The sequence below is a fragment of the Gallus gallus genome, chromosome 24 (assembly GCF_016699485.2).
Source record: "Gallus gallus isolate bGalGal1 chromosome 24, bGalGal1.mat.broiler.GRCg7b, whole genome shotgun sequence".
NCBI classification, from domain to species: domain Eukaryota; kingdom Metazoa; phylum Chordata; class Aves; order Galliformes; family Phasianidae; genus Gallus; species Gallus gallus.
Genome location: NC_052555.1, coordinates 4,245,496 through 4,261,986, shown reverse-complemented (window position 1 = coordinate 4,261,986; position 16,491 = coordinate 4,245,496). Strand labels below are relative to the sequence as shown.

At 61.0% G+C, this 16,491-nt stretch overlaps 3 protein-coding genes across 3 annotated transcripts; 1 reads left to right on the top strand and 2 right to left on the bottom strand.

Moving 5' to 3' along the window:
- Positions 1-1,197: 1,197 nt before the first annotated feature.
- Positions 1,198-4,488, top strand: RNF26 (ring finger protein 26). Its single transcript, XM_004948037.5, has one exon. It carries the CDS (start codon positions 1,287-1,289, stop codon positions 2,694-2,696), a length of 1,410 nt encoding a protein of 469 aa, XP_004948094.2. The 5' UTR covers positions 1,198-1,286; the 3' UTR covers positions 2,697-4,488.
- A 3,865-nt stretch (positions 4,489-8,353) lies between these two features.
- Positions 8,354-10,754, bottom strand: C1QTNF5 (C1q and TNF related 5). Its single transcript, XM_001232466.7, has 3 exons — positions 10,651-10,754; positions 9,745-9,977; positions 8,354-9,294 (listed from the first exon to the last, which is right to left on the bottom strand). Exons 2-3 carry the CDS (start codon positions 9,968-9,970, stop codon positions 8,777-8,779), a joined length of 744 nt encoding a protein of 247 aa, XP_001232467.2. The 5' UTR covers positions 9,971-9,977; positions 10,651-10,754; the 3' UTR covers positions 8,354-8,776.
- Positions 10,755-11,830: 1,076 nt separating this feature from the next.
- Positions 11,831-16,077, bottom strand: MFRP (membrane frizzled-related protein). The gene is made up of 12 exons (XM_040652071.2): positions 15,838-16,077; positions 15,644-15,755; positions 15,318-15,446; positions 14,756-14,975; positions 14,544-14,674; positions 13,677-13,802; positions 13,500-13,576; positions 13,237-13,385; positions 12,983-13,113; positions 12,663-12,797; positions 12,404-12,531; positions 11,831-12,338 (listed from the first exon to the last, which is right to left on the bottom strand). The coding sequence occupies exons 1-12, from the start codon at positions 15,889-15,891 to the stop codon at positions 12,114-12,116; spliced, it is 1,617 nt and encodes a 538-aa protein (XP_040508005.1). The 5' UTR covers positions 15,892-16,077; the 3' UTR covers positions 11,831-12,113.
- Positions 16,078-16,491: the final 414 nt, after the last annotated feature.

Below are 16,491 nucleotides of genomic sequence, written 5' to 3'. Positions count from 1 at the left end.
CCCACACCTCCAGCAAGTGTGGGGACAGCTGGGGGGAGCCTGCCCAGCTGGGGGCAGGCTGCCAAGCACCCCATCCTGCACAGGTTTCAATGACCCCCCCTCCTGCTGTTTGCGGCCCCTTGTGCTCCTCTCAGGGTGCTTCTTCCCCCAGCTCTTTGCACATCCTTGCAGGAAAAAGGAGCAAGGAAGGAGAAGCCTTGCAACTCTCGGCCCTTCTCTGTGCCCCCTGGAAAACTGGATGCAGGTGCATGGGGCTCGCAGGGCCCCTCCCCACTGCACGGAGCAAGGAATGAATGGAGCACAGCACGCCTGGCTCTGCTGCTCTGCCCCCCCCCCCCCCCCCCCCTTATTTCTTTGCCTCCTGGTAAAGCAATAAGAAATCCAAACATTACCATAAATGCTCAAAGCATCTTGGCTCTGTCACGTGGGCACCGGCACACACCCTACGAGGGGGGGAACGCACAGCCAAAGCCCTGAAACCAGCCAGGCAGGGAAGGAACGCACCTGAAAGCAACCAGCGGGACAGACGGACAGACAGACAGACACATGGCTTCGCTGTGCAGTGGAAGGGGGCTGCAGGAGGGGCACCCAGGCGCCCTACTCCCATACTCCCAGGGGCTCCCCCCATGTCCAGGCACTGCCCAGGGCCCTGCATGTCTTTCCCATGGGTCATCCGCTCCGCTTGCTCTCCCCTTCCTTAAAAAGCCTTGGGCACGATGCTGGGTGTTCCTCTGCATGGCGTCACCATCCAGGCAGTGGGGCCAGGCTGTCTTCTGGGGATGCCCAGCCTGGAAGCTGGCAGTAATTGTTCAGCAGGAAGCAGGACCTGCTGTGAGAGGTCCTCCCTGGCCAAACCTTGGGCTGGTCCCGGCCTTGGAATTATTCTGAGACCTGTGCAGGAAACCGCTTGATGTGGTGCCAGCAGCACTGCCTTGGCTGACCCTGTGCTGGAACGTCACAACCGGAAACCTTCCGGCTGCCAGCGCTTGAGGGCGGCACCGACTCATCACACGCGTGACCCCGCGGCCCGTCCCGGGTGGGGACCGCTCGTAGGAGTTAATCCGGCGCTGCTGGCCCTTTAAATCCAACCTAGCGCAGACAACCAATCCGAGGCGCCTCTCCCCCGTCGCGTCCTCCGAACCGCCCAATGGGAGGCGAGGCTCGCCGCGTCCCCCTCCTCCGATTGGCCAGCGCCGCGTCCCCTCCCACGACAAGATGGCGGCGCCCATAGCAGGGGGGCCCCGCTCGGGCCTCGGCTGAGGGCTGCGGCCGGGCCCGGCCCCGCCATGGAGCTGGTGCTGCTGCTGCTGCGCGGCCTGCGCCTGGCGCTGGACCTGCTGCTCCTCCTGCTCGATCTCAACTTCTTCCTGGTGTCCTCGCTGGTGACCGCGCTGCTCTGGCTGCTCACCACCGCCGCCAGCCTCCCCGGAGCGGCCACAGCCGGGATGTGGGCCTGCTGGAACGGGCTGCTGGGTGGGCTGTGCGGCCTGGCCGAGGCGGCCTGCGGGCTGGCGCTGGGGGCCATGCAGGGGCTGGGCGGCCTGCTGAGGGGCTGTTGCTCCGCCCTGGAGGGCCTGAAGGTGCTGGGCCACCTGCTGACCCACCTGGGGCTGCGGGGCAGGGAGCTGCTGCAGCGCGGGCTCTGCAGCCTGCTGGGCTCGGGGCAGGCCTTGCTGAGGGAGGCGGGCGAGGGGTTGGCCATCGGGGTCAGCCTGCTGGCCTACCTGGTCAACAGCATGGTCAACTTGTGCCTGCTGGGCACGCAGAACTTCTTCACCCTTCTGCTGGCCCTCTGGGACTCGGTGGTCAGCCCGGTGCTGCGCGTTGCCGACCTGCTGGCCGCCTTCATGGCACACGTCTCCAGCAGCGCCATTGCCATCTCCATCCTGCTCTGGTCGCCCTGCCAGCTGGCCTTTGAGCTGCTGGTCTCCACCACCGAGCTGCTCATTGGCATCTTCTTTGTCAACGTGTATGGGCTGGCTTTGCTCCTCGCCATCATTGTCGTCAGCACCGTCATCTTCAACCCTGGGCTGCTCCTCACGCTTCTGGGCCACGTGCTGGGCTACTTCCACACGCTGCCTGCGTATCCCCGCCTGCAGCAGGAGGTGTGGAGGCTTTACCAGATGGCTGTTCTGATGATGGGCATGGCTCTGACTTCGCAGACCTGGCGCAGGTTGGTGGACTGGAGCCTGCAGGTGACCAACTGGAGCCGAGGGGGCAGAACGATGAACCGGGAGAGCGACCGGCGAGGGACGGCCCAGGGCCTGGGCAGGCTGATGCTGGCAGGGGACAGCCATGCTGCAGCCCAGCAGGAGGAGCAGCCAGATGCAGAGCAGGTCCCGCAGGCACATCCATCTTTGAGTCGAAGCACTGTATCTGGGCAGCGTCTCCAGGCACCCAGGGATGAGCCGAGCACCTCCTGGGGGAAGGCTCCAAGGAGAGAGCAGCTGAACGCAGCAGCTGGGGATGGAGCAGGCGTTCCGGACGACGACCCCTGGATGCTTCTGAAAGAACAAGAGGAACGTAAGAAATGCGTCATCTGTCAAGATCAAACCAAGACAGTGCTGCTTCTGCCCTGCAGGCACCTGTGCCTGTGCCAGGAGTGCACAGAAGTCCTCCTCCAGCAGGCTATCTACCAACGCAACTGCCCGCTGTGCCGCCAGATGATCCTCCAGACGCTCAATGTATACTTGTGAACTGTGGGGTGGGTGGTTTGGGTTGTTTTCCCAGGTGATTGAAGACACCCCTGCCTCTGCCTCATACTGGAACGCAGGGTGGCTCTTCCCAGGGCTGCCCCGAGTTGTTTCCAAAGAACTAAGGACGGTGCTGAAGGACCAAGAGGCTGTCAGAGGTATCTGTCAGCCACGTTCAGTGCACAACTAGGCTGTAGCTCCTGCTAGCAAGCAACAGTAGCTGATCTCTGCAGCAGGCTGAAAGGTTGTTTTTGTGTTTTTGTACTTGACAACTTCTGCTTCAAGGCCTGTTGCCTTGAGCCTGTGATGCGAAACAAAGCACGGAGAGATACTCTGGTTCCTCCTAGCCAAAGCTGATGGAAGGATAAAGGCTGTGCTACCTTGGGAATTACTGGGACTGCTGCAAGGCAAAGGAGTGTTCTTTTACCAAGGCTTGGCCAAAAAACTACCTGGTGGACTGCATTTGCACTCTTTCTTCCTCCATTTAAGTGGGGCAGCTCCCAGGGAATGGATTCACATGCCCCTTTTGCAAGGCTCTAGCAAAGCACACCTGAGCTTTTTAGGCTTTTCTACCAAAGGGCTGAGCCCAGCTCTCAGCTGGAGGACAGCAGGGTTTCTGAGGCACCTTAGTGTCCCAGCCACCACGGCTTTGGTGTCCCAATTTTCCCTTGCCAGTAGGAGCCACAATGAGCACGATCTCCCTGCAGAGCTCAGTGCTGCTGCTGCTTCCACACCTATGCAAGACCAGCAAGCACATACCATGTTACTTGCATGGAGGGGCTTGAAGGGAGTTTGTTACCTGCTGCCAGGGGAATCTGAGCAGCCCTCAGGCTCCTTAAGGCTGGAGAGTGTTTGCTACTTTCCAGGCTGGGCTGGCAGGAAGGGGTGGCTCTTTGGGAGGCAAGGGGACACCCCAATCCTCTTTGAAGCCCACTGAGACATTCCAGCTCCAGGCACAAGTGCTATGGACCTGCAGACGTGTGCACAGAGCAGTAACAGGACCACAGCTATGTTTGTTTAGGGCAGGGTTACGCCTCTGTTTTGCCTGCTGTGTGAAATACAGTTTGTTTAATGTAACTGTCCCACAAAGTCTGACGAGGCCATCTATTCCTAGCTGGGGAGGGCTGAGGTGCCTCAGCCCAGCACTGCTCCAAGAAACTGCTGGGCTGCAAGAGAGCCACGCGCTAAAAAGCTTTCCCTTTTTCAGCTGCTTGTCTGGGGTCAGCCATGCATCAGAGCCAGTTTTGGCTGGAGCCAGATTGGAAGGAGCCTTGACTCCTCGACTCCAAGCCAAGAGCCCGGGGGCGGCTGGCGTGGCTTTCTCCATTCTCCTGCTAACAAATAATTGATTAGTAATTTAAGCCAAAACAGAGGCAGCAGAGAGGCCAGGCCATGCTGGGAGACAACTCTGCACAGCAAACTTGTGCTGCGTCGAGCTCTGATGGTGTCTGAGAGCAGCTCTGCAGGGACTGCTTTGTGCTGGGGTCTCTTCATCCTCACCTCCAAGCCAGCTCTCCTGCAGCTCAGATGGACTCAGCGCTGGTTGGGGCCAGCTAGTGGTCTTGGGGTGCAATGTTTCCTATGTGGGTTTCAGGGGAGGAAGGACACCTTCTCCAGACTGCAATTTCTCCCCATAAATCTTTTTTTTTTAATTATTATAGCAGTCACTGTTTTAGGGGCCCATTTGTTTTTTTCGCCTGTTTATTAAAAAAAAAAAAAAAAGAGAGAGAAAGCTTTGCCTTAAGTTTAACTCTTTGCACTACAAACAAGCAAATTAAAGTTTCCTCTACCAGAAGCTGCCTGCTGCCTCCTTCTTGGGGTGGGCTTCCCTTGGGACCTCCTCTCTGCTTATCCCTGGGTAAGCAGAGGGTCTTGAGCTGCTCCTGGAAAGAAATGTGTGCTTCTCTCCGCTGGACCAAAGCAATCTGTGCTTTGCTTCTCCAGAGCTGGAGCAGCCCAGAGCAGAAGGGCTGAGGCTTCCCAAGCTTGCAGAACAAAGCATGAAGATGAGTAATCTCAGCTCCCATGCGTCCTTGGTGCTTCCACATCCTGCTGCTTGTGACAGAGGGTGTTGGCAAGCCCGGTATCCTCAGGGACGGAGGCAGAATAGGGGCAGCTTTGCCTCACAAGAAGGCCAAGACAGGCTCAGCTGTGTTGAGCTACTGGTGAGCAGATGCATTTGCTGCACAGTTATTCCCTGGCCCTGATCTGAGCTCTTGGCAGGCTGCTGTGTGCTTCTAAGCACCCTTGGCTTCTCCAGAATCCTTGCAAACTGTTTGGAAAATACATTTCAGGACCCCGATGGGCAAAGACCTCAGGAGTTTTGGCTCACCCTACCCTGAACTCACCTGCCTTGGCAGGGCTATGCCAGTGAACAAACTAATTTTAATGAGGAAGCCCTCACATTCTGGCTGAAAGTCATGCAGGGGGATTGCAGGCAGGCTGCAGGAGCATAGTTCAGCCAGGCACAGTGGCAGCATGGGGCTGCCAAGCCGTGCAGGGGGCCAGCTGCAGCAGGGGAAACTGAGGCACAGCCTTCACCCACGTCCTCAGGGAGCTGAGGTGGGCTGGGGGGGACTTGGCAGGAGGATGCCCCGTGCAACGAGCATCCAAGAAGAGGATGTAGAGATGCACACAGCCACATCACCCCACTGTGGTCAAGTGAGAACAGGATGTAGAGGACACAGCCTTCCCCTGGGAGCTGTTCTGATGGCACTTGGCTCACATGCAGCAAGCAATTACAAGAGGAAAATGCAACCATCCCCTGGCTGAATGCAGCCCGCAGTGTCCTGATATTTCTCCAACACCATGGAGCTGGTGTGGGGCTGCAGCAATGCTCACAGACCCGTCATGGGCACAAGGTCTGAGGTCCTGGGTGCATTCCCTTCTACCAGGGTGGGAGCAGTGTGATGCTGCTGGGTTACCCCCACTTGAAAGCACTGAGGTGGGGGGTGCTGACAGCTTGCTGGAACTGAAGCATGCCTCAGGCCTTGGGAAAATCCCTGGCATCCCTTTGTCTGCCCAGCTGCAACATCCCAGCCCTAATGAGCTGCCATTGCCTGTGTGACAGCAGGGAGCTGGCGTGACAGACACGCACTGCGGAGCAGCTCACAGCCCCCGGCCGATGGGGAGGGAGCAGGTGATGATCAGCAGCAGAACCATGGGGGGCCTTTGGGCTGCTCCCAGACACCAGCTTCGCTCCTTCATTAGCGGCTCAGAGCACACTGCGTGGGGCTGTGCTCAGCTGGGCTGTGGGTATTGTCATGAATGGAAACTCCCTGCTGCCTCTGCAGGGTTTCCCTCTCATTGGGATGCAGATGGAAACATCGCTTGAGCCGGGAGGAGGTGATCCCTGGTCCTGTTGGTCCCCTTCTGCTCACCAGGACGTGGGATTCTCCCATGCAGATCCCCAAAGCCTGTGTCTGCTCTCCTGAAGCCCTCAGCTGGATCCTCCTTTGGTCTTGCCCCCTTCTTTCAGCTCCTCTGGCATGGTTTGTAGGGGCACACAGCTGAGCACTGCTCCTCAGCCACCTGCTGCTGTGACCTATTGCCAGATATCGAGGTGGTTCCCATTCCCACAAGGAACAGTGCCATGGCTGCCATCACCCCAATAAGACCGCAGTCCCCAAAGTGTGCAGAGCCCACAGATCCCTCCTGTTTGTCCTCACACTGCTGTACAGGCACTCTGGATACCCCAACAGGGGCCCATTTCCCAGCACAGCCACGAGAGCTCATGCACAGTGCTGGTGTGGGCATTGCCTTACCTGTGTGCATGAGCTGGATGGACCCCTCCTCAGCTCTGGTTGCACACTTGAGCCCTTTGCTTGCCCACCTCATCCTCCCCTGATTGAGGACAGCCCCCGTCCCCTCCCCCAAGCTGAACTTCTCCTTACCAGCTCAGTCAGGAGTCACCAGCACAGCCTTTGCCACGGAGGGCATTTCCATATTCTGCTCCTGCAGTTGAAGGTTTGGGCTCTTGGTGCTGCAAGATCTCAGTGACGATCGATCCACTTGGCATCTTCACCTCCTCTGCAACCTCAGGGCGCACACACACAGCCAACACCTCTTGCAAGCTGCACGTGGCAGCCCCGGACTCTTGCTGCAGCCCCAGCCCTGCTGGGGGTCCAAGCCTTCAGCTGGAGACTGTGACCTTACTGTGGCCAAGAAGCAGTTTGCTGCTCTAGGAAGGGCTGCCAGCACTAATTCTTCTTTTTAATTAAATAAACATTTCTGTTCTAGCTGCCACCTCTGTCAGATGCACAACAAGATCTATCTGCTCACCCCGCTCTTATAGTGGCTTCACCCTCCTGCTCGCCAAAGGGGTGGTGGTCCCTCCCCAATCTGGGTGCAGCTGGAATAGGGGCTGTGGCCACTCCTTCCTCAGGGGGCAGCTGCTGGAGCTCATTAGGAGCTGTGAGGTATTGCCACAAACCAAAGCCTCTTGTGGCTTCCCATAACCTTATCCCCTCCCTGTCCTTCTCCCTTGGCAGCTGCCAGCACCCCTATGTTGCTCAGGGGGGGGTCCCAGCAGTCCCCCACTGACCCCATACAAAGCACCGAGGAGAGAAAGGGCATCCCAAGGAGAGCAGAGCCCAGAGCTGCTGCTCCCCGCATCATGATAGGGCCTGGAGGATGCTCCCAGCCCCCCCCCACACCTCTCCTGGCCTCATCCCAAGAAAAGCCATTTTCCTCCTCCCAGAATAGACAGTTCCGACCATCGATCTGCTCTGCCACGTTGTTTATCCCTGAGCAGCTCTGCTTACAGAAAAAGCCATCTTCAACCCAAACAGCCGCTTCCGCTGCAATGTGACCCTGCGGCTGCAGCTGGGAGGGAGCTGCAGGGCTCCCATGGGGAGCGAGCCCTCACCCCTGGCCCCATAGCTTCTGTAAGTCCTTGTGGGGCTGTGGGTGGTCCCGGGCACTGCTGTGCTCTGTGTGCCCAGGTGTGATGTGCAGCGATGCTGCACTTGGCTCCGGGCCCCTGCGTGGTCCCGAGGTCTGTAGGGGTCGCTGATCTCACCGCGGGGTGGCTCGTCCTGCTGTCCCCAGCCTGATGGGCAGCACGGCTGCTGGGTGAAGGAGTTCGGCCCCCAGCCAAAAGCCCCCTCCCTGCTCGTCCCCTATCCCCGCAGGACCTATTTTGGGCAGGAATGAGGAAGCTCTTCGTTCCATGGCTAAAAATAGGGACATTTCCCCCAGGCGGATCACTGCTCTCACACTGCATCCCGGGATGGGAGAGGGCTGGCGAGCTCCCGAAGTCCTGGACACGGTGTGGGGGGGGGGGGCAACAATTCCTCCTCCCCCAACCTCCGTGTCCCCAGCCCGGTCGGGGTCCCCAAACTGCCCCATGACACCGGGGGGGTCCACGCGGGGACGCGACCCCCGGACGCAACGCTGCGCACTGCATGGAGCCGAGATCGGGGGTCTGAGCAGTGAACCCCGCCCCATCCCATCCCCTCCCCTCGATGATTTAGGGGAAGGCTCACGGGGAGGAGGAAGCAAAGAGATGCCGATGCTTCCACCTAGCGGCTTCCCGCTGGCTGTGCTGCCTGCTGGCGTCCTGTCCCCCGCGCTGCGAGCCGGCATCCCTCCGTGCAGCCCCCCCCGAGTGGTCCCAGCCCCCCCTCGGACACTCCGGCAGGGCCAAACAGCGGCAGACGCAGGGATGAAGACCCCTTTATTGCGGGTGAAGGAGGAGAGGGACGGCTGGAGGACAGGGACAAGGACGGGGACACCGGTGACACGGGCAGGATTGGCCGCCCACCATGGGACATGGCAGGGGGTGGCAGGACGGGCCCCTCGCCGTGCCAGCGGCCAGGCAGCCCGAAGGGAAAAGCTGGCCGGGGGGATGCTGCGTGCATAGGGACAATGCGGCCATCAGGTCACTGCAGCTCCCCGGCATAGGCATAGAGCCCCAAAGCCGGGTGCCCACGATCATGCTTAGCTCTGGCACAGCGCTGCGTGGGGCACGAGGTGATGAAGCCTCAGCAGGGCAGGGGGAGGATGCTGAGCATCCTGGCTCCCATATGACCAGATCCCATCCCCAAGGGGTGCCCATGGGGTCCCCATCCCCAGCCTCACGCTCAGGCGAAGACGGCGGAGTTGTGCCAGTAGGAGTAGACGAGGAAGCCGGTGAAGGTGCTGTCTGTCTTCACGCTGGCGTAGAAGCCGATGTAGTCCCCGACTCCCACCTGCACCCACACCTCATCCTCGGGCTCCAGGCGAACCAGGGCCCCCCCCGAGAGCGAGGTGGGCTTGGGCCAGTTCCCGTAGTACTGGAAGAAGGAGGCGATGGAGTGCCCATTCTTCATGATATCAAACTGCAGGCTGGCACGGTAGACAGTGGCATGGACGGCGAAGTAGTAGAGGCCGGGCACCTCGCAGGTGAACTTGCCAGTGGTGGGGTCGTAGTGGCCCTGCTCATTGACCAGGACCACGTCGAAGCGGATGGGTTGGTCGGCCAGTGGTGGGCTGCGCGACTCAGAGCGCTTGGCGCTGAAGGCAGAGCGGGGGGCCACTGCACACTCACCCTGTGCCCCCTTCTCGCCGTGCACGCCATCCACGCCGGGGCTGCCTGTCTCCCCACGGGGTCCGGGAGCTCCTGGAGGGAGCACAGAGGGGACAGTGTAACCTTGAAGCTGCTGTCCCCAACACAACCCCTGCCATCCAAATTCCCAGCCTGGGAATCCCAGCTGCCCAGGCCCATCCCAGGGGGCTTCAGCATCCCATGGGTGCTGCCACTCTGTCTGGGGATGCAGCATACCCCACAAGGGCAGGAGATCAACCCCCAGGAGCCAAGGAATGGATGTTGCACCCACATTGGGGTTCCTGAAGCAGGAGGTGGAAGGAAGGGAGAAACGCAGCGGTGCCGATGGCAGCAAGCTGCTGAGTCTTGGAGGGTCATCCATGCAGGAGAAGAAGGGTGGTGGCGCACAAAAGGGGTATTTTTGTGGGCTTTCCTCCCAGCTTGGCAATATAGGGCTGTGCCGGTGTTCAGACACAAGCTCATTCCCATGGAGAGGGTCCCTTACTGACATGACCCCTTACTTACCAGGTGGGCCCATCTCGCCCTTCTCGCCCGGCATCCCCATCGCCCCATCCCGGCCATCACGTCCATCTCTGCCTGGCAGACCCTGGCCCCCGTGCAAGCCTGGGGTGCCTGGGATGCCCGGCTGTCCTGAGCACTGCCTGGGGATCTTGTTGTCTTCAATCTGCACAGAGCTGCTGATAAGCCCGAGGAGGAAGAGGAGGAAGAGCTGCTTCATCTCGTCTGCCATGCAGGGGCTGGGAGGGGGCACAGGACACAGGTTACGGTCCCGTGGGCACCAGTTCAGAAGGCTGGCACCCCGCAGCTGCCCTCAACTCTCTCCCACTTGCCTTTTTGGCAGGCGCTGCCCGCACCTGCTGCAACATCCCCATCGCCCACCCAAACCGCGGCGATGCCGGTGCCAGAAACAGGAGGGGACCACGCAGGGGAGGCAGTGGCAGCGCACACGTGCCGGCAGCGGCTGTGTGTTGGGTTCTGGGTGCCGGGTGGGCACTGCTGGCAGGATGCCCACGGGTGACACCGTGCGTGGGCTGTGGTTTCAGCAGACAGCAGTGCACGGCTGGGCGGCAGCTCGGGAGCTGCAGTTGCATCGTGGCCCTGCCCTTGGCAGCATCCCCACGGCCGGCTCCCTGCTCCGAGCCACCCGGCTCCCCGCATACAGCCATCCAGGGCTGCGGCATCGCATGGGGTCGTGCTGGGACCACCCCGGTGCTGGGACCACCCAACGGCCCTCCCATCCCCAGCGCAGCCCCCAGCCCTTTCCCCGTGGCCTTGCCCTCATAAAGTCTCTCTCTTTCCCCTCTCCTGGACGCGACGGCTGCAGCAAAGAGGAAAAGGAGGAGAAATGTGGCTCCTCTCTGCCCCATCGCCGGAGTTGGGACCCCATTGTGTCTGTGCCCCCCCACTCACCGTGGTCCCTCAGCTCCTGTCCCCACGGCCCGCTGCGCTCCGCTGGGATGGCTGCGGCTCTTCCTGACCGCTTCACTCTGACGAAGGCCCGAGGAGAGGCTGCCTCTCCACCCCCCCCTCCTCCCCACGTCTCTCCTCCCAAACTCCAAAGGAAATCACGGGCCCCGGGAGCCAAAAGCTACAAGACAAGGGGAAAAAAGAAAAATAATCCCGCGTTGTCGGAAGCGCTGTAAGCAGGGGGAAGGGAGAGCCAGACAAACAGCCCAGCGGGGCGAGGGGAGGCGTGGGATGAGAATCATCAGCGCTGAAGGCATCTGGGCAGCAGGACAGCGTGATGGAATGGGGAACACGAGAGAAAACAGAGGGAAAGCAGAGAGAGAGAAAGGAAAGGAGCAGAGTTGGAGAAGGGAGAGGGAGCCCTAGAGGTGTGAGATGCCCTGGCTGGTGCTTTGTCCCTGGCAGAAGGGATAAGGCAAGAGGGACAGTGAGGCACACACAGTGTGGCAGTGTCAGCGCTGGGAGCACCCGTGGGGGCTGCAGAGGGTGCAGGCGTGGTGCTGCATGGATGCACCAGGCTGCAGGTGCAGGCAGCAGGCGGGGAGACTGCAAGCATGCAACAACGCTGGGATGGTGCTGGGTTTTGCAAGGCACTCCCAGCTCTCCTTGAATCTGTTCCAGCACCGAGTGCATCCAAGGGATGCTGCCGGGTGCAGTGGTGAAGGTGACGCTGCTGGCTGAGCCTTCCTCGCCCACATACCCAAAAGCTGGGTGCTTGAATAGTGCCTGGCTGCTCTCCCCCAGGTGTGAAGGGGCTGTTGGCTTTGGCCAGCTTGGAGCTGGTTTGTGGCCACAGGGTGTTGCCAGGCTGTGGCCAGGGGGGTGGCCTGGTGCCAGCATGGCCAGCAAGGGCAGAGCCCTGGTTGGAGTGAGTTCTGCTCCCTGCACCGTGGAGCTGCCTGCATGACACTCTCCAAGACCCATCCATCTCCCTGGGGTCCCCCATCCCATTGAGGGCACAACAAGCAGCCCATGTCCTCCCTGCAACTGGGACAGTCCTGTGCCCTGTTAGTCCTGCCCACACTCCTGTCTTCCCTCTCTTAGCCCATGCCTCCATTTCCCCGATATAATCTGGTGGGACCCACACACAGACCCTCCCCAAACACACCTCCTGCTCCATCACTTCATCAGCTGCTCACATTCTTTATTCTGCTGGCTCTGGGGGACAGCCTGCAGCCTGGCTCACCCTGGCCAAGCCCTGTTCCATTCACGGAGCATTAACAGCTCTGCTGCTGAGGGCTCAGAGTCCCTCTCCGGGAACTCAGTCCTGCAAAAAGCCCATGGCATCTGGGCACTGAGCTGAGCACAGAGCAAACTGGCAGGCCTCAGGGCAGGACACCTCACAGCTGGAGCAGAAGGGAGGTTTGGGGCTCTTTCGCAGCCCCCACTCCTATTTCCTCTCCGTCTCAGGGCTGGAAGCACTCCACGGGGTCGTTGGAGTCAGGCAGGATGTTGCAGTTGATGGGCCAGAGGATGCCGAGGAGACCCAGGGAGTGCTGGCAGCGCAGCTCAGCAGCCAGGCAGACAGCACGGCAGGGCTGCAGGACACCCCCATCCGGCGTGCACTTGGGCACAAAGAGGCTGCAGATGAGCAGGCGGAGGTGCTGGTAGCAGGCGAGCTCCATCAGCGTCTGCAAGGAGAGAAGCAGTGAGCACAGCATGGTGCAGAGCACCCACCCGCAGCCCAGCAGCTCACCTGGTAGTCCTGCAGCACCTCGGCGGCCCCTGCCTGGTCCGGGATGGCCAGCCAGATGTTGGGGAAGGAGGTGGCATTGTAACCCAGCCCCAGGCACATCTCCACCTCCACAGGCTCGCAGATGGAGCCTGCAAAGGGACAGGTGCAGGGTTAGGGTTTATATATCACATAGAGTCTGATGGCTTCCAGGTGTGCACCTGGGGTAGGTGGTGCCTATGGGATGGCTGTCGGGGGGCGTCCCCCAGCCGTGGGCACTCACCGAATGCAGGGTAGGAGACCCCAGTACAGTTCAGCTCATCGGTGCCATCGGGGCAGTCGTGCCAGCCGTCACACACGGACTCCAGTGCCCGGCACTCACCGTTGCCACAGGAAAACTCTGCGGGGCTGCAGGTCTCTGCCAGGGCAGGGCATGGGGATGGGCATGGGCAGAGAGGCAGGGGGCCTCCAGCCCAAGCTCCTGCTCTAAGAAGGGTCAGACGTGGGGGAAAAGCCAGGCTTCCTTGAGCCTGGCCTTGAAACCCCCCAAGGATGGAGACACACAGCCCCTGCTGGCAGCCTGCTCCCTGCCTGGCTACGTACTCTCCGTGGCATTGCGGGCTTGGTAGGTGGCAAAGAAGCCGGTGTCTGCTACTCCTTCATCTGCCACAAAGAGGACTGTCATCACGTGGCGCGACGAGGTCAGGGCGGGTGGCAGCTGGTGGCCACAGAACCTGCAGGGACATGGGGCATGAGAGGGCATATTGGGTTTGCAGAACCCTAAACCTCATCCTCCGGCTCACTCCAGCAGCCCTCTCTGTGCCTCCGTTTCCCCAGCTGAGCCACGGGACCCGCACCTGCCCATGAGGCTGGCAGTTCCGGTGCCTGCACTGTCGTGAACCTCCACGAAGTCAAAGCTGCAGTCCTCGTGTGACTCCAGGCTGAAGTTGTGGAAGTGCAGGTCTATGACGTGACCCAGGGGCACGGAGATCTGCCACAGGCACAGCTACGGGGACAGCCATGAGAGCCGTGAACCCGGGCAGGGGCACGGGGTCTCCCCAACAGGAGGAGGCCTTCCTTCCTCCTGCCCTCCTCCTCCTCCCAGCATCCCTTCTCTCACCTGCTGGTGTGGGTATGGCTGGGGGTGGCTCGGGGTGGAGAGGTGCCCCTCCAGGGCGGTCAGCGGCCCCCCGCACTCTGGGGACACACACAGCACACACACATACGGCAGCTGTGCCCCCATTTCCATCTACCATCACCTCCCCAGGGCCGGGGGGGTCACACGCTGCCATCCCACCTTTGTGCTTCACGCTGCAGTTGGCCTCATCGCTCCGATCCTCGCAGTCGTGGAACCCATCGCAGACAAAGCCCAGGTGGATGCAGAGCCCGTGGTCACAAAAGTGCTCATCCCATGCACAGCTCTCTGCGGTGCGAGTGCAGGTGTCCTGGCTGGTCACCCATACCCATATCCATACCCATATCCATACCCATACCCATACCCACACCCATACCCATACCTATACCCATACCCATACCACATCTATACCCATACCCACATCCATACCCATACCCACACCCATACCCACATCCATACCCACACCCATACCCGCATCCATACCCACACCTGCATCCATACCCACACCATACCCACACCTGCATCCATACCCACACCATACCCACACCATACCCACACCATACCCACATCCATACCCACATCCATACCCACACCCATACCCACACCCATACCCACACCATACCCACACCATACCCACACCATACCCACACCCATACCCACACCCATACCCACATCCATACCCATACCCACACCCATACCCACACCCATACCCACATCCGTACCCATACCCACACCATACCCACATCCATACCCACACCCATACCCACACCCATACCCACACCCATACCCACACCCACATCCATACCCATACCCATACCCACATCCATAACCATACCCACATCCATACCCATACCCATACCCATACCCATACCCACACCCATACCCACGTCCATTCCCATACCCACGTCCATACCCATACCCATACCATACCCATACCCACATCCACACCCATACCCACATCCACACCCATACCCATTCCCTTACCCATACCCAAGGGTATTTTGGGGCCACCCCACATGGTGTACTCACTCTCACTGGGGGCCACAGCACGGTACCGGGCACTGAAGCCTGGTGCCCCCACACTGCCATCAGAGACAAAGGTGACACGCAGGCGGTTGGAGATGCTGTTGAAGGTTGGGGGGACCACGCTGCCACAGAACCTGGGGGCACAGTAGGGGTAGTAGCACCGCTTGCCCCATCCCTAGGTAGGCCACCCTCTCCTTGGGCACACGCAGCCCTACCTGGCAGTGCCCCCCCGGGCCCCCTGCTCCTCATAGAGCTCCAGCCGGTCGAAGAGGCAGGAAGCGGTGCCCTCCACGCTGAATGCATCCATGGTCAGCTGGATGGCCATGCCAGCCGCCACCTCAATGTGCCATATGCAGAGAGCATGGGGTGGGTAGGGGCCGGGGTGGTTGGGGGAGCTGAAGGAGCCCTCGGGGCCATGTAGGGTCCCACCGCATGCTGCGTATTACAAATGGGTTTGGGTTAGGGGACACGGGGACATGGCCACCATCGTGTGCCGCCCGCATGGGGACTTACCCGGTGCCAAAGTGCTGGCTGCAGGTGGTCGGCCATGGGTTGGGGTGGAGGGTTTGGGGTCCTGGGGGTCTCTCTGGGTGGATGCCACAGTGGTGGTGGCGGTGCTGCGGGCGGGCAGGGCTGCAGCCGGGGCGTGGGGTGGTGGTGGGGACGTCAGCTCTGCTCCAAGGGGGATGGATGTAGTGTGGGGAGGGAGCTCTGGAAGCCCACCTGGCCCCGCGGTCGTGGCACAGCCCCCCCGCTCTCCCTGCGCACAGCACTCACGGTGGATGATGATGCCCAGCAGGAGGGCGATGAGGAAGAGGAGAACGGCGCTCATCAGAGCCACGCAGAGCCAGGTGAACCTGCAGTCCGCACGGTACTGCCAGCCCGCCTGCACCCAGAGCTGCCGGCCTGGGGAGGGCGAGGAGAGTGGGCAGAGCAGGGTGCTGCCATGTCCCCAGCCCTGTGCCACCCCCCGAGCCCAGCCCCTCGTCCCCAGGGTGCCAGCAGTTCCCCATGCAACCCCACACCCCCACATGGAGCACCCCATGGGTGGGCTCCCGGTGGCCCCACGGACACGGGCGCATGTACAAACCCCATGCGGGTACCGAGGGCATCCTGGGGTGATGTGGCTCCCACCCCATCCTCGTCTGGTGGCTGCTCAGCTGGGGGCACCGCCAGGGGCTCCTCGCCCTCGAAGACGGGGTTGCAGAACTCAGTCTGCACGAAAGCAACGGTGCGTGGCACTGTGGGGGGCTGCACTGTGGAGACCCATCGGGTGGCACCCCCATCCCAGCCCTACCTCGCTGCGCTCCACAGCCTCGGGGCAGAGCATGATTTCGGTGAAGTCCTTCATGGTAGCAGCACTGCTGGTACAGAGCACTTAAAAGCCCCCCCAGAGCGCTCTGCTCCCCGGCATGGCCGCGTGTCCCTCCACCCAATGCTCTCTGGATGTCCCCATCGCATACGGTGCTGGCTGTGCCCACATGTGCTCAGCCCCACAGAGCCCTATGGCTGCGTGTGGGGAGCCCTGGGAGGCCCTGCTCCCCTCGGCGGGCCCCTTCCCTCTGCCCCGTTAATCCAGCTCAGCTGAGGATGCCGAGGTCAGGCCCTGGCACAGAGATCCCACATCTTAAAGGGGAAAGTGTGCTCGCACCAGAGCTGGAAGGCTGTCCCAGGGGCTGGGGACATGGCTTTCCAGGAGCCAGTGGGAGTGGGGCAGCTCTGGAGGGGCTGCGTTGGGTGTGCACCCCTCCTTCCCTCTTGTCCCCCTTTGCTGATGTCTGAGCGCTGCTGCCCGCGTTCCTGCTGCCCCTTAATGCCACAGGTCTGTGCCTGAGCTGGGCAGAAAGGGACCTTTGTTCAGGGCTTTGGGGGCAGAGCGTGGGCACAGGAGGAGGAGGAGAGGCTCCCTGCTCCCCACGGACACAACACAGCCACCACATCCACTTGCTGC

Coding starts and splice junctions, on each gene's coding strand:
- RNF26 (XM_004948037.5), top strand. CDS start 1,287: ATGGAGCTGGTGCTGCTGCTGCTGCGCGGCCTGCGCCTGGCGCTGGAC.
- C1QTNF5 (XM_001232466.7), bottom strand. CDS start 9,970: ATGGCAGACGAGATGAAGCAGCTCTTCCTCCTCTTCCTCCTCGGGCTT. Junction 9,295..9,744: donor GGGCGAGATGGGCCCACCTG/GTAAGTAAGGGG, acceptor TGCTCCCTCCAG/GAGCTCCCGGACCCCGTGGG.
- MFRP (XM_040652071.2), bottom strand. CDS start 15,891: ATGAAGGACTTCACCGAAATCATGCTCTGCCCCGAGGCTGTGGAGCGC. Junction 15,447..15,643: donor ATCACCCCAGGATGCCCTCG/GTACCCGCATGG, acceptor CGCCCTCCCCAG/GCCGGCAGCTCTGGGTGCAG. Junction 12,798..12,982: donor AGCCCGCAATGCCACGGAGA/GTACGTAGCCAG, acceptor CTGCCCTGGCAG/AGACCTGCAGCCCCGCAGAG.